This window comes from Canis lupus, chromosome 23 (genome assembly GCF_048164855.1).
Source record: "Canis lupus baileyi chromosome 23, mCanLup2.hap1, whole genome shotgun sequence".
Taxonomy (NCBI): domain Eukaryota; kingdom Metazoa; phylum Chordata; class Mammalia; order Carnivora; family Canidae; genus Canis; species Canis lupus.
Window position 1 is genome coordinate 10141308 of NC_132860.1, and position 13093 is coordinate 10154400.

General features: G+C 47.3%; 1 protein-coding gene across 3 annotated transcripts; it reads right to left on the reverse strand.

Moving 5' to 3' along the window:
- Nucleotides 1–760: 760 nt before the first annotated feature.
- On the reverse strand, nt 761–3976 carry LOC140614707 (serum amyloid A protein). Of its 3 annotated transcripts, XM_072793859.1 has the most exons (5): nt 3907–3976; nt 3382–3473; nt 2045–2110; nt 1451–1589; nt 761–1068 (listed from the first exon to the last, which is right to left on the reverse strand). In XM_072793859.1, the coding sequence occupies exons 2-5, from the start codon at nt 3467–3469 to the stop codon at nt 906–908; spliced, it is 456 nt and encodes a 151-aa protein (XP_072649960.1). In that variant the 5' UTR covers nt 3470–3473; nt 3907–3976; the 3' UTR covers nt 761–905. The 3 variants fall into 3 exon arrangements, with proteins under 3 accessions (XP_072649960.1, XP_072649961.1, XP_072649962.1); XM_072793860.1 differs by lacking the exon at nt 2045–2110 and having other exon boundaries at nt 3907–3974; XM_072793861.1 differs by lacking the exons at nt 2045–2110; nt 3907–3976 and adding an exon at nt 3750–3774.
- Between the last annotated feature and the right edge of the window lie 9117 nt (nt 3977–13093).

Genomic DNA, 13093 nt, shown 5'->3' on the forward strand with positions numbered 1-13093 from the left:
AGTCCAAGACCAAGATGCACTAATTTGGTGCCTGGTCGAGCTCTCATCCCGGCTTGCAGATGGGCACCTTCCAGCTGTGTCCCCTCGGGGCAGAGAGGAACGAACAAGATCTCTGGTATTTGATTTTTAAAGACACTGATCCCACCAGACCAGCTTGCACACTTGTGAATTCGTTTAACCGGAATCACTTCCTTATCCGGTGGATGCCCACACTGGGGTGGGGGGGTGGGGTAGGGCTTCACATATGACCTTTCAGTCCATAGCTTGGCCGCCTCCACAGCGAGCCTCAGGCAGGTGGACAGCATCACCCCCGCCGCCTGCCGGGCTCCAAGACCCCATGTGGCAGGGACAGAAACTTGTTATAACTGGACTTGAAGGCCCTGCTGAGAAGCCCACAGAATATCAAGGTGGACCTTGATCCCACAGTCCTGGCCTCCCTCTGCTATGTCCCTTGACCTCAGGACAGCGACCACTGAGGAGCAAAGCTAAGGGAACCAGATGCTGAGGACAGAGAAGGTGACAGGACACAACTGACACAGTGAGAGTTCTGGACACCAAGGAGCGAGAAATAGCACCGGTGTAAGCAGAGGGGCCTGGGCAGGGGGGACAGGTTTGATCCGGGAAGGGTGGGTACAGGGCATCTGTCCGGGTGCACTGAGACGGTCCCCCCTACACCAGGGCCCAGGCTCAGCCTCACGCGGGTGTCCATCCATCCCCCTGGGGAACTAACCAGCAGGACGTACACCCAAGAAGAACACGCTTTTCAACAGTCCATCTCTTAAGCATTTATTAGACACCTCTTAGGTGCCCTCCTCAGCCTGCGTGGCCAGAGATCTCAACGAGTGGGTGTCCCTGCCCTCAGGGGGCTCAGAGCCCGGCTCCCCAGGGCAGAGCCAAGAGGAAGCTCAGTACTTGTCAGGCAGGCCAGCAGGTCGGAAGTGGTTGGGGTCTTTGCCACTCCGGCCCCATTCGTTGGCAGCCTGGTCAGCCTTCGAGTCCTCCGCTCCGTGGCCGCTGTCTCCAAACCTTAAAAGGTCTGTGATTCTCTGAGAATTCTCTCTGGCGTCGCTGGGATGGAGGGGGACAGGCAAGAGATGAATTAGGGCCTGATGAGCGAAGCCCACCGCCCCCACCAATCTCTCCTCTCTCCAAGGGCTGGCTGACAGGAGCCAGGGCAGGAGGGGCTGAATCACCCTGCACCTGACCCTGCACCGGGCACAACCCACCCCAGCCAGGCTGGTCCCCGGGCCCCCAGCAGGAAGGCAGGGAATCCCCGGGTCCCCCGGCCTTGCTGTGGCCCTGGGAGCCACTCCAACCCCACACTGGGCCCAGAGGAGGGGTGGGCAGGACCAAGAGGAGCCAGTCTCTCCTGCAAACATCTCTGGGGATAGCTGTCCTCTGAGAGCCTCGCCCAGCTCACCATCCCTGCATCCCCAGGGGCCCAGGTCACCTGATCACTTTAGCAGCCCAGGCCCCCCCAGGGCCCCTCTGTGCAGCGTCATAGTTCCCCCGGGCATGGAAGTATTTGTCTGAATTTTTGTAGTTGGCTTCTCTCATGTCAGAGTAGGCTCTCCACATGTCCCAAGCCCCTGGAGACAAAAGCACATGGCAAAAAGGATATCACGTGGATAGAAAGCAGAGGCTTGCCATGGGAAAGACTCAAGGAACAACAATCTACCACTGACTCTAGATTTCTGCCCGTGGTCCCAGCACCCTTGGGGACCCTAGGCCCAGGAGGACAAGTCTCCCCCCTTGTTGGTTTCTCCACGTATCTCTACTGAGGTCATGCATCGGGGCACAGCTGTGTTGCTCCTGTGCGTCTGGCTCTGTGCTACCTATGGGCTCATCCACTAGGGCCCCATGGGAGCTGCTCAGTGGGAGAAGGGAGGTGTTCTAGAACAGGATTTCTCTCTTCAGCATCATTGACATTTGGGGCCAGATCTTTCTTTGCTGCTCAGTCCTGTCTTGACTCTATAGGTTGTGTAGCAGCATCCCCGACCCTACCCACTACATGTGCACAACCCAATCCCTGAGAGTCACCCACCAGAAATGCTTCCAGACATTGCCAAAAGTCTCAGGACACAAAATTGTCCTTGGTCGGGAAGCACTGCTGTAGAATGAAGCCAAGATGGGAAAATCCAAGGGCACTCGGGTAAGTGAGGAGGTGACAGGGAAGGCAGATTCTGAGAAAGGCCCAGGCTTACTGCACTTGTGCCCCAAGTCCCAGGAAACCTATTCTTGCAGAGTGAATGCCCGCGACTGTGACACGAGTCCCCTGAGGGTTAGGGGCAGAAATGGCATCCTGGCAACTTTCTGTATAGACTGTACCCATGATGTGGCAGCTGGAGGTAGCAAGCCCTAGGGCCGCGGCCAATCTGCCATCCTTGTCTGCACTTCTAATCACCTGGGAGCTCCTGAGAGGCCTGTGCCCAGGTCTGAGCCCCGGCCAATACCCTGAGCTTCTCTGGGCGTGGATGTCAGGCATCAGTCCAACATGTAGCTGAGACTGAGAGCCACACAGCTTTAGGAAGAGGTACTCAGACACATCTACCTGGCAAGAGCTCTGACCTCACGCACAGCTGGGTTCAAACCTCCTCTCTGCCACCTGCTGATTGCCAGGTAGTCCCTGGGCAAAGGACTTGTCTGCTCTAAGCCTCAGCTTCCTACCCTCCAAGTAGGGGAAGAGGCCTGCCTCACTGAGGTGTTCTGAAGTCATAGTAGGAGAACACCTGTCCCAGGTTGACCAGTAGTGTCCCTGTTTGCCTAAAACTCTCCCCGTTAGTGCTGACAGTGTCACACGAAAGGCCTCAGACCCGGGCCGCCCAGCAGAGTTGGTCACCCTGAATTGCATGAAGGTACTGAATTCCTAGTGTAGGCTTGATATATATTATTAGCTCCCTCACTTTTGGGGTCATGTTTAGGGCTAGGAAAGGGTGGGAAACAGACCTCCCAGGGACAATGTCACTGACAAAAGGAAGTATCAGAGAGAGCTAAGCTGAAGGTGTCTCTTAATGATCCAATCAGGAGGTGGAAAGGAGGGAGGGAGGGAGGAAGGGAGGGAGAGAGGGAAAGGAGAAGAAAGGATGGACAGCTTTCACCATACTTTGTGCATTTTGTCTGCAGAAGATGTTATGCCATTTCCAGACTGACACTGTGTCTTCTCTTCAAACTTACACTTCAGCTGGGAATGATCATTGCTCTTTCTCTAGTAACAGATGGACTCCCATTTTGTGCGTTGCAATCTGTTTGATGAGGGGCTCCCTAACACCAGGCCCGTCCTACCACACAGGGCAACACACCCAAGACAGCGGCTCCTACCCTTGAAAGTGCTCAGGGCAAGTCCTAGTGGCCCTTGGATGCCCCCCAGTCCAGCAGCCTTACCTTGAGCAGCCTCGCCGACAAATGAATACCATTGGCCGCTGACACCCAGGACCAAGGAACAGAAAAGGAGGCCCGGGAAAAGCTTCATGGTGCTGAAATGAAGAAGAGGGTTAGGGGGGCAAGGACAGGACCCGCACCCTCCTTTGGGATTCGTATGTCACAGATGGCCTGGTGCTCATTCCCTCTGTTCTCAGTAGATCTCGGGGGCCAGGTAGGAATCGTGGCTGTAGGTCCTCACTCGGAGCCACAGCCCTCAGTGCTGAGCCCATCAGCCAAGAGGTCCCCAAGGTGGCATTGATGGAGGCAGAGGGCAGCTGGGACCAAAGTGTCCCAGCCTAGGGCAGCCTTCAATCAACCCAGAACCTTACAATCAACCAAAGACCTCCGTGTGCCACTGCGTCAGCAGAGTCCTTGTACAGGACAAACACACAACAGAGTAATTACTTTTAAAGGAATCCCCAATCCTGCAGGGAAAGAGAAAAGAGCCTGTTTTCTCAGCCAATCACTGCTGGCAGAGCCCCTCACCTGAGTTCCCAGTGAAGCGAGCTGCTGGTCCCTGCCTGCTGGGCACAGGTGACCCGTATTTATACCGAGCCGTCCAGCTGGGCCCTGGGGAGAGAGGAAAGGCCAGGCCTGGTGCCTGGAAATGTGTCCCCAGGTCGTGGCCCCTGGAGCCTCCAAGGGATGACTTCCTGGACACCCGGGGTGTTCTGCATCCCAGGACAATTCCCGGTTGTGCAACCCCGGGGAAACAAGGTTCGCTGCTTCTTCCTGGCAGCCCGGGCTGGGGGCGGGGAAGGTACTGACATCAGGGTTGGGGGGGCGTGGGGAGGAGGGTGCGCAGCCCCTGCTGGTGGCCCCCCGCTGCTGGAAGGTGCATGGCTGAGAGGATGGCTCCTCATCCAGGACCTCGCTCCCCTGGCCACCTCCTCCGGATGGTCCCTGCCGGGCCAGGCGGCAGATGGGCCAGGACTGACCCGGAGTTCGTGCCTAATGCTCTTGAGCTTCCAAAAGGACAGGCTCGCCCCAACCCGTGTCTCGGGGGCCCCGGGAGGTCTGTGCACCTGTGTGGGTGTGTGTGCTCGGCTTCCAGCTGGGAGGCACAGAAAGCCCTGCTCAGCTGGCAGAGCCCAGGAGGATGTGTATTATCTCAGTAGGGGTGGGGGTTGTGGGGTTCCCAGGCTGGGAGCCCTGCCTGGAGGGATTCCTCCTCCCTTACAACCTTGGAGCTCTTTCTGTGGCAATGAGAGTGTTGTTGAATGATTTTGTAGCCCAGCTGGGGAAGTGCTGTGCTTCCATCCTGGGGAAGATGGGGGGGATCTCCTTGTATCTTCCTACCCTGGAGGGTCACTGTCTGCTCGCTGTCATTTTGACCCAGAAGTTCCATGACTGTCACCCAGCTCTGCGGGGGCCGGTGAGGGTTTGAGGGGGCTGAGGGAGGCTTCAGTGTCCTTAGGTGTGAGGCCAGGATAGAAACAGAGGCTGTTGCACATGTCAGCTCCTGTTCATTTTTTCCTCCCCAGTCCATCTTACCACCTTTAGGGCTCGGCATTTTACAACAACCAGAGAAAGCTCAGAAAGAACAGGGCCCAGAAGGTGGAGGCAAAGAAGGGCCTGGGACGGCCTGGGTGGCTCAGTTGTTGAGCATCTGCCTTCAGCTCAGGGTGTGATCCCGGGGTCCCGAGATCTAGTCCTGCATTGGGTTCCCCCCAGGGAGTCTGCTTCTCCCTCTGCTTCTCTCATGAATAAAGAAATAAAATATTGGGCAGCCCCAGTGGCACAGCGGTTGAGCGCCGCCTGCAGCCCAGGGTGTGATCCTGGAGACCCTGGATTGAGTCCCATGTCGGGCTCTCTGCATGGAGCCTGCTTCTCTCTCTCTCTCTCTCTCTCTCTCTCTCTCTGTCTCTATGAATAAATGAATAAGATTAAAAAAAAGAAATAAAATATTCAAAATAAAATATAATAAAATAAATGTAATAAAATAAAATAGGAGTATGATCCGGGTGGGTTTAACCTTTAAAAAAAAAGAAAGAAAAGAAAAGCCTAATGGTTTGCAAGCATTGAATGAGTGGCTCCATCATGCTGGGTGGTGTTGCCAGCCCGCTGCCCTGGAGGCCACCCCCACCCTCCACTCTCTCCAGATACCACATTCCCCAATATCAAACCCACTGAGCGTCATACATGTTAGAATTTGGGCTACACATATACTCACATACTTTCTAGACAGGATGAATGACTTGCCCCAGGGAGAATGAGCTCAGAGGGAAAAGTTACCAGATACTCAAGCAGCATAGCTGTTTTTATAAAAGAAAGACAACCAAATGAAAATATAACACTAGATCTCCCAGAAGTCATGGATTAGAGAGATGCAAAGAAAACTCATGATATACTTAATAAATATCATCAAAATGTGAAGTAGGAACTATCAGTTTTGAAGAAGAATCAAATGGAAAGACTGTAAATATAATATTAAATTAAACCTTAGTAAGAGGATAAATAATGGATCAATGCAACCAAATAGTAAAGTAGTTGGCTGGCAGAGCAGCTCCAGGAACTTTTCTAAGAAGCAACAGAAAAAGAGATGGAGATTATTAGGATTTTTAAAAAGATGTAGAATAGCAATAGAATTGTCAGTATAAGCCCCCAGGAAGAGAAAAATGAACAGAAAGGTAGAAGTCGTAGAAAACTTCATGACCCAGAAAGAAAAGAATATATGATAATAAATTTGGTAACCTAGATAAAATAAACATATTCCTGAGAAAATATAAATTCCAAAATGAGAAGAAATAGAGAAATTACATAAAACAATATATGTTAATAATGGAAATGTGAAGACTGGTCCCTTCAAATTCCCAAAATGGAGTTCAGTTTTACAGATGCATTTTACCAAGTGTAGACACCTGCTGACCCTAAGTCTGCTCTCCCCGCTTCACCATTCTTTCCCTCAGAAACCAGAAAAAAGGCTCTCTCCACATTTTAGCATCTCACTCCCTCTGTCGTCTGGCTGTCCCTGGGTGCTTCATTGGGTGCCTGTGGCATGGGGTGCCGCCTTCTTTTGGGATCTCTGAGTAAAAAAACATCTTTTTGATGACAGTCATCTCCTGATCTGTTGGTCTTGCCATACCTGAATAATAATAAAACTTATATTTTTAAAACAGAGATCTTCTTGCTACAAGTATTTCATGCAGAAAAGAGATCCCAGACTGCTGAAAATGGAAACAAAACAAAACAACAAAAACAAAAGCCCACACACATCATCCATGGGAAATAAAGCATCTTGAGTCAGCCAGGCAGAGAATACTAGTTGAGAGGTAGCGCAAGGTGTTGACCCTAATGCATTAAATTAAGGAAAGCCAGGATTTGGAGATGGGAGGGGGTGGGGGTGAAGGTCTGAGGAAACATGAGGTATTTCCTTGCGTGAGCCTGGAGCTCTTGAATCAGGTTGAGGGCTTCAGAAAAGTGGGGGACACTGACCTGGATGGACAGTATGCCCATCCAACAAGTCTGACCAGAAGATATACTATTGGAATTACAGAAAGATATAATGTGTCAAGAGGAATGTGAGTCTCCACTTAGGCAGAATCAGCTTTAATTAAAGGAAAATTGGAAGGCAAATCACTTGGGCCTGAAAAATTTTTTTTAAGATTTTATTTATTTATTCATGAGAGACACAGCAAGAGAGAGAGAGGCAGAGACACAGGCAGAGGGAGAAGCAGGCTCCATGCAGGGAGCCGGACATAGAACTTGATCCCAGGCCTCCAGGACCACAACCTGGGCTGAAGGTAGCGCTAAACCATCGAGCCACCCAGGCTGCCCTGTGAGAATTGTTTTGGTTTGTTGAACCACTTTGGTGTTAATCATGTCTGTCTGAAGATAAGAGAAGCCAGGGAGTTCCAGAATGTTTAGGAAACACAGACCTAAACAAGCATTCCTCATTTTGCTAACTAAGCAAGATTGAGACAGGCTCTCCGGTAAACCTGAAAAATTGACTTTGCTCAATCACAAGCAGTAAGTTTTCCAAGTTGGATGTTCCTGTCAATGGATGTAAAAGAAAAAGGAGTCTCTTTTTGACATAACATTTTATTGTCCCTTTCTCTCCTATAAGATTGAAAAACATGCTTAATGACCTAGATATTGAATACCCTCCCTGGTACAGAGGTTTAATGATGATTCGTAGGAGTGCTTATTATTAACACTTGAAATTTATTTTTTTAAGTTTTATTTTTTTTAAATCATTTTTTAAAATTTTTATTTATTTATGATAGTCACAGAGAGAGAGAGAGGCAGAGACACAGGCAGAGGGAGAAGCAGGCTCCATGCACCGGGAGCCCGACGTGGGATTCGATCCCGGGTCTCCAGGATCGCGCCCTGGGCCAAAGGCAGGCGCCAAACCGCTGCGCCACCCAGGGATCCCTTTTTTTAAGTTTTAATTTAAATTCCATTAGAGTTGACATACAATTTAGTATCAGTTTCAGGTGTTCAATAGAGTGATTCAACACTTCCATACATCGCCCGGCACTCATCACAAGTGCCCTCCTTAATCCTCATCAGTCAGAGAAAGACAAATACTATATGATTTCACTCATATGTGGAACTTAAGAAACAAGTGAAGGTAGTCACTTGAAATTAAAACAAAACTTATGAAAACTTACTAAAACTTAAAAAACTCTTCTCCAAGTAATTTCTTAGGTTCACCAACACTATATGATTCCATAAGAGATTTTGGGTTTTGAGTTGTCTCTGATTCACTACTCCCTTTTGCAAATGTTCAAAAGGAAAGGAAATAAAATATTTTCAAGCACAATGCAGCGCCTTTTTGGATGTTGACAACACCAGTTCCAGACCCTGACTCACTGCTGCTGACCATAGGCTGCTGACTGAATCCCACCATGTCATACTGTGTGTCCTTTACCTTTAGCCATTCCACCAGGCAGAGGCCAAAAAGCTTCAGAGGATCAATTAGCCCCCCGACAGCCTCCGGGGAAGAGACACTTACCTAATTATAGACAGACTTGATTCAGGGTTTCCTGGTGCCTAAAGAATGCAAATTGAAAACTCCAAGCTGTGAGGAAAGTGTTCCCTTTTTAGGAGGAGGTGTGGGCTTTGTAAGAAGGGATGCACACCAAACAGAATGAGGAGTTCCTTAACCTTAATTAAATGGTTAGTCCTTTTACATTCCTGATGATTAGCTTGTTAAATAGAAGCAACGAAAGGAAAGTCATTTCTCTTGTCTTCCCAGTTGCAGTAATGGGTAGCCTGGTGAATAAGTAGTAAAGGGAAAGGCGATCTTTTGACAGCTGAGCCATTTATGAATTTATTAATTTTAAGGAGGACATGATGGGAATGAGTAATGATGTTAGTACTTAGGGACTGTTGTTCTTTGGGGGAAACAAAAATCTTCGGAGGATTAGTGACACTTTCTCTTTTCTTTCAGTATACTTTCTGCACTTAATCGTTCCCCTTTATTTCTTGGAATCTTATTGATTTTACAATCAGATAACTATAAACCTTCTCTCTCTATATGATCATCTTTTTTCCCAGTCACATGACTCATTTTCACCAAGGCATACCCTGGATCTGGTTATTTCTTGTTCCCACTCATAATCCCCAATGCGTGCCCAATAGCTACTTTAGTGATGGTTGCATAGAAGGCATTTAATGAATAGTTGATAAATAAATGAATGAATGAGCACGACATTATAGGGAATTTTGAAAACACAGAATAACACAAACAGAACCCACCACCCAGAAACATGGATCACTGTTTGATGTGCAACCTCTCATGCTGTGTTTCACTGTAGGAAAATGCCTTTGAACATTTGAAAAATGGGATCATATTCGATTGCACTCTTTTTCCCTTAAGACATTATCTTTGCTTCTCCAGGTCATCAAATGCTATATCACAATATGAGTATATGCTAGAAACCATATTAGTTCTGAAACCATGCTAGGTCTGTCTGAATCTATGGCTTGCTTAGCTCTTGACTTCTATGCCATACTTTTTCCAAGTCCAGGTTGCTGGATTTTAGGATCTGTGATGGGAATTTAGTGTCACAATCTATCCTGGAAAGGTATTCTGGTATTTCGTAATGGGACATTCTGTTAAAAATAAGCATAGAATAATGGAATGTGGCAAAGTCCAGATTTCTACTACGAGAAGCTGAGATTGCTGTGCCTGATGGCATTCTCCCAAACCAAATCATCCAACCTGGAATTACCAGAAACCTCTTTTCATATGTTTTAAGGGGTGTACAATTCCACAGAAAATAATACTTGCTAAGTTATGGAGGCAAGAAACTAGAGTAGAAAGAACACTGACGAAGGCATTGTGTGGTTCTGGTCCTTGAGTGATCCGTTTATATTCTCTATAGCTTCTCCATCAGAAAGGGGTTTGGAGGTAGATTGTTTCTATGTGAGTAAAGAGAGTCATTCATAGGAGATGTGGTGTATGTATTTAAAAGAATTGACTGGCTATGACTCTATAAAGGATGAATTCATAGGTAAACAAAGCACTCCTGGCCTGGGGAGAAAACTTGGATCCCGTCTTCAGTAACCAGAGATCTCAAAAAGTAGAAAGACCTGGCCTTGCAAGACCCTTGCCTCCAAGTCTGAATGCTGTGTGGAAGTCTGAATAACTAATTTCTATTTAAGATTTTTTTTTTAAGATTTCATGTATTTATTTGAGAGAGAAAGAGAGCACAAGTCAGGGGAGGAGTAGAGAGGGAGTGAGAGGGTGAAGGGAAAGATTCTCAAGTAAACTCCACACTGAGCATAGAACCAGACACGGGGCTTGATCTCACTCATGAAGCTGAGATCATGACCCGAGCTGAAAGCAAGAGTTGGACACTAAACTAACTAAGCCACTCAGATGCCCCAAGATTTTTTATTTTTAAAGTAATCTCTACACCCAACATGAGCTCAAACTTACAACTCTGAGATCAAGATTCATGTGCTCCACCGACTGAGCCAGCCAGGCGCCCCGAGGAACTAATTTCTTATTTACAAATTTTTCATATTAAATATGTATTAGGAGTATATCTTATCTATTCTCATTAACGATTCTTTCCCCTACCCTTCTCCTTTGTCCCTTCATTCTCTCTAGAATTCATGTCGATAGTACACCTCAGCTTCTTTGGGAGGAGATCTGAAAAGCATACCCATTGTTTCTCTCTATTGTCCATTTGGACTTTGGAGGGGTAGTTCTATTGGCTCAAAAGCATCAGCCTTCTACAGTACAGCATCTCACACTCAGCCCCAAGGCAGTAACCCCAGCACTGCTTCCTTTACCCTTGTTCTCACGTCCCTGCTTTTGCTTGACCTAAAGTAATTTCTTTATGAGTCAGTCTCAACCCTCTCTATACTCTGTCTGCCCATTCACTACTACCATCCATTGAGCCCCAGGTGAGAAGGCTCCATGTTGAGTATTGCCCTTTATCTTTGCTTATTTCCTTCCCCTGTTATAAAAACCTGCCTTTCCCACGTTGGTTCCACTTTATTGTCATCTTTTCCCATGGGGTAGGCCTCCTGCAATTCCTGAACAATAGAATGGGTGAGAGGGGTCTCTATCCTCTTTGCTTCCCACCACCATCTCCACATTCTTTCCCTCTGTTACAATAAGCAGTTCGTTAAGTTTAACAGGAAGCCCAGAGGCCAGCAAAGGGGGATTCATGGCCTGCTACAAGGGGGAAAGTTAGAGACCCATTCCTGGTAGCACTCCAAAACCAAAATGACAAGAAGCTGGATCAAACCAGACAGGCTCAAGACCAAAAAGGCTGAAGACTCTCACCAAGTAAGGGAGAAAAGGTGAGAAACTCTGGTACCCCAAAATCCTGTCCCCATGGATAATAAATATTCCACCCCCTTGTTAACAATTGCTAAGAAAAGAGAGACCCAAACCCCAGGGTGTGTAGCTTTCCCTGAGCTCACGGGCTCTCACGTCTTGAGAGTATACTCAGACTTTAATAAATTCTCCTTCTTGCACCACTCAACTGTTGTGTCTAGTCTGTTTTTGAATTCTTTCTTGTGACAGGACCAAGAGCCTCTGGCAACATCCCAGGACAGACTGAGCAGAGGCCTTGGGGTCTCTCAAGTCCACCCAGCAACACCTTCCAATGCTCTTTGGAGTACCTTCTCCTAAGTCCCCATCAAAGTCTTCATTATCTATCCTCCAGCTTTGCAATGTTATCTGCACAAGTGATTTCCAAAACATGGAGATTGTCAAACATAGGCATTCCTGAAGTCCACTCCAAACTTGCTGAATCAGAACCTTCAAGATTCTGGCTCAGGAATTGGCATTCATAAAGTGGCCACCAGATACTCCTGATAGAGACAATCTAATTAGTCCTGTTTGGGGACAAAGCATCTCTCAATTATATTTGTTGGTACAGCTCCCCACCCCTCTCCCACCTTCATGGAAGATTTCTACTTGTCACTCCCAGCCTTCCTTCTGACTTATTTGTTGCCAACACTTGGTGACATGAATAATATTGCTGAACCTTCCAGCATCCTGAAATCCCAGGTCTTGCTCTTCTTAGAGCCCTGATATACAAATATCTGGGCAAAGAATATTCCAGATGAAAGGCATAATTATCTAAGCCCCCTCAGATGAGATGTGCTTGGGAGTTTAAATAAGGAGGAGGCTAGTGTGGCTGCAGCAAAATGAATGAGAGGAGAGAAGTAGGAAATGAAGTGTAAAGACAGATTTTCATAAGCTGTTGAAAGAGCTTTGCCTTCAGCATGGGTAAAACTTAGATCCTCTGGAGGATTTTGAGCAGAAAGTGACATCGCTTGTCTTGTGTTTAACAATCTGGTGGGTATGTTGAGAAGAGACTAGATGGGGGCAAGTGTGGAAAACATGGAAGGAAGCCAATCAGAGATTCCTTACAATAATCCAAATGATGGTGCGTAATAACAGGTTGGAAGTGGTAGAGGGGGTGTTGTTCGCTTTCTGAATATATTCTTTGACAATAAGTTCAACCATTCCAAGTAGGCTGGGATATTACTGCGTATAAACAATGTCCATGTTCATCTCTCTAAATGACACACCATTCTTTAAAAGCTTTTCCATTCTTCTTAACTTTCAAGCTCCCTCATCACACTACCTCTACCCATCCATGCAGATTACTTCTCCTCCTTCATTCATTCATTGATATAGTCAGTCAATAAAAATTACTGAGAACCTGTTATAGGTGGGATGCTCTACTAGGTGTAATTGATCTAGCAGATTGTCAATAAACCAGACAAGATTCCTGTCCCTGAGGTTTGTGCACTGCGGGGCCAAACTCAGAAATGCAAACAGGTGGAAACTGATGAATCCTGGAGCAGGTAAAGGACAAGTGTTTCTGGTTTCCTTCAGCTATCCTTCACCACAAAATACATCTCCATTCTCTTTCCTTTCCTTCTTTATCAGAGAAAGACCCACTCCTACTACACTCTGGGTAACTCCACCCTCAGGGAGCCTGTGGGCCCTTGGACCTTGGAGTATATTTATGCCCTCATTCATTCTCTCCTTGTTAATTCCCTCCCTATACCCTATTACCCGCCCTCATCTTTAAATGAATCCTCCTTTGACCTTCACATGTGTTAACCTATTTGATAATTCAACAAGTATTTACAGAGTGGTGAGATCCAATTCCCCACTTTCTTCAAGCCTGTGCGTTGGCACCTGAATGTAGTCAGGGAAAGCCATGGTGATTAGTCTCCCTTTAAATTC

What these genes read in the sequence shown, in the direction of transcription:
- LOC140614707 (XM_072793859.1), bottom strand. Translation starts at nt 3,469, where the DNA reads ATGAAGCTTTTCCCGGGCCTCCTTTTCTGTTCCTTGGTCCTGGGTGTC. An exon ending in TGTCGGCGAGGCTGCTCAAG is followed by an intron (nt 2,111 to 3,381) that starts GTAAGGCTGCTG and finishes TTCATTCTACAG; the next exon opens with CAGTGCTTCCCGACCAAGGA. An exon ending in TGGGCTGCTAAAGTGATCAG is followed by an intron (nt 1,069 to 1,450) that starts GTGACCTGGGCC and finishes CCTCCATCCCAG; the next exon opens with CGACGCCAGAGAGAATTCTC.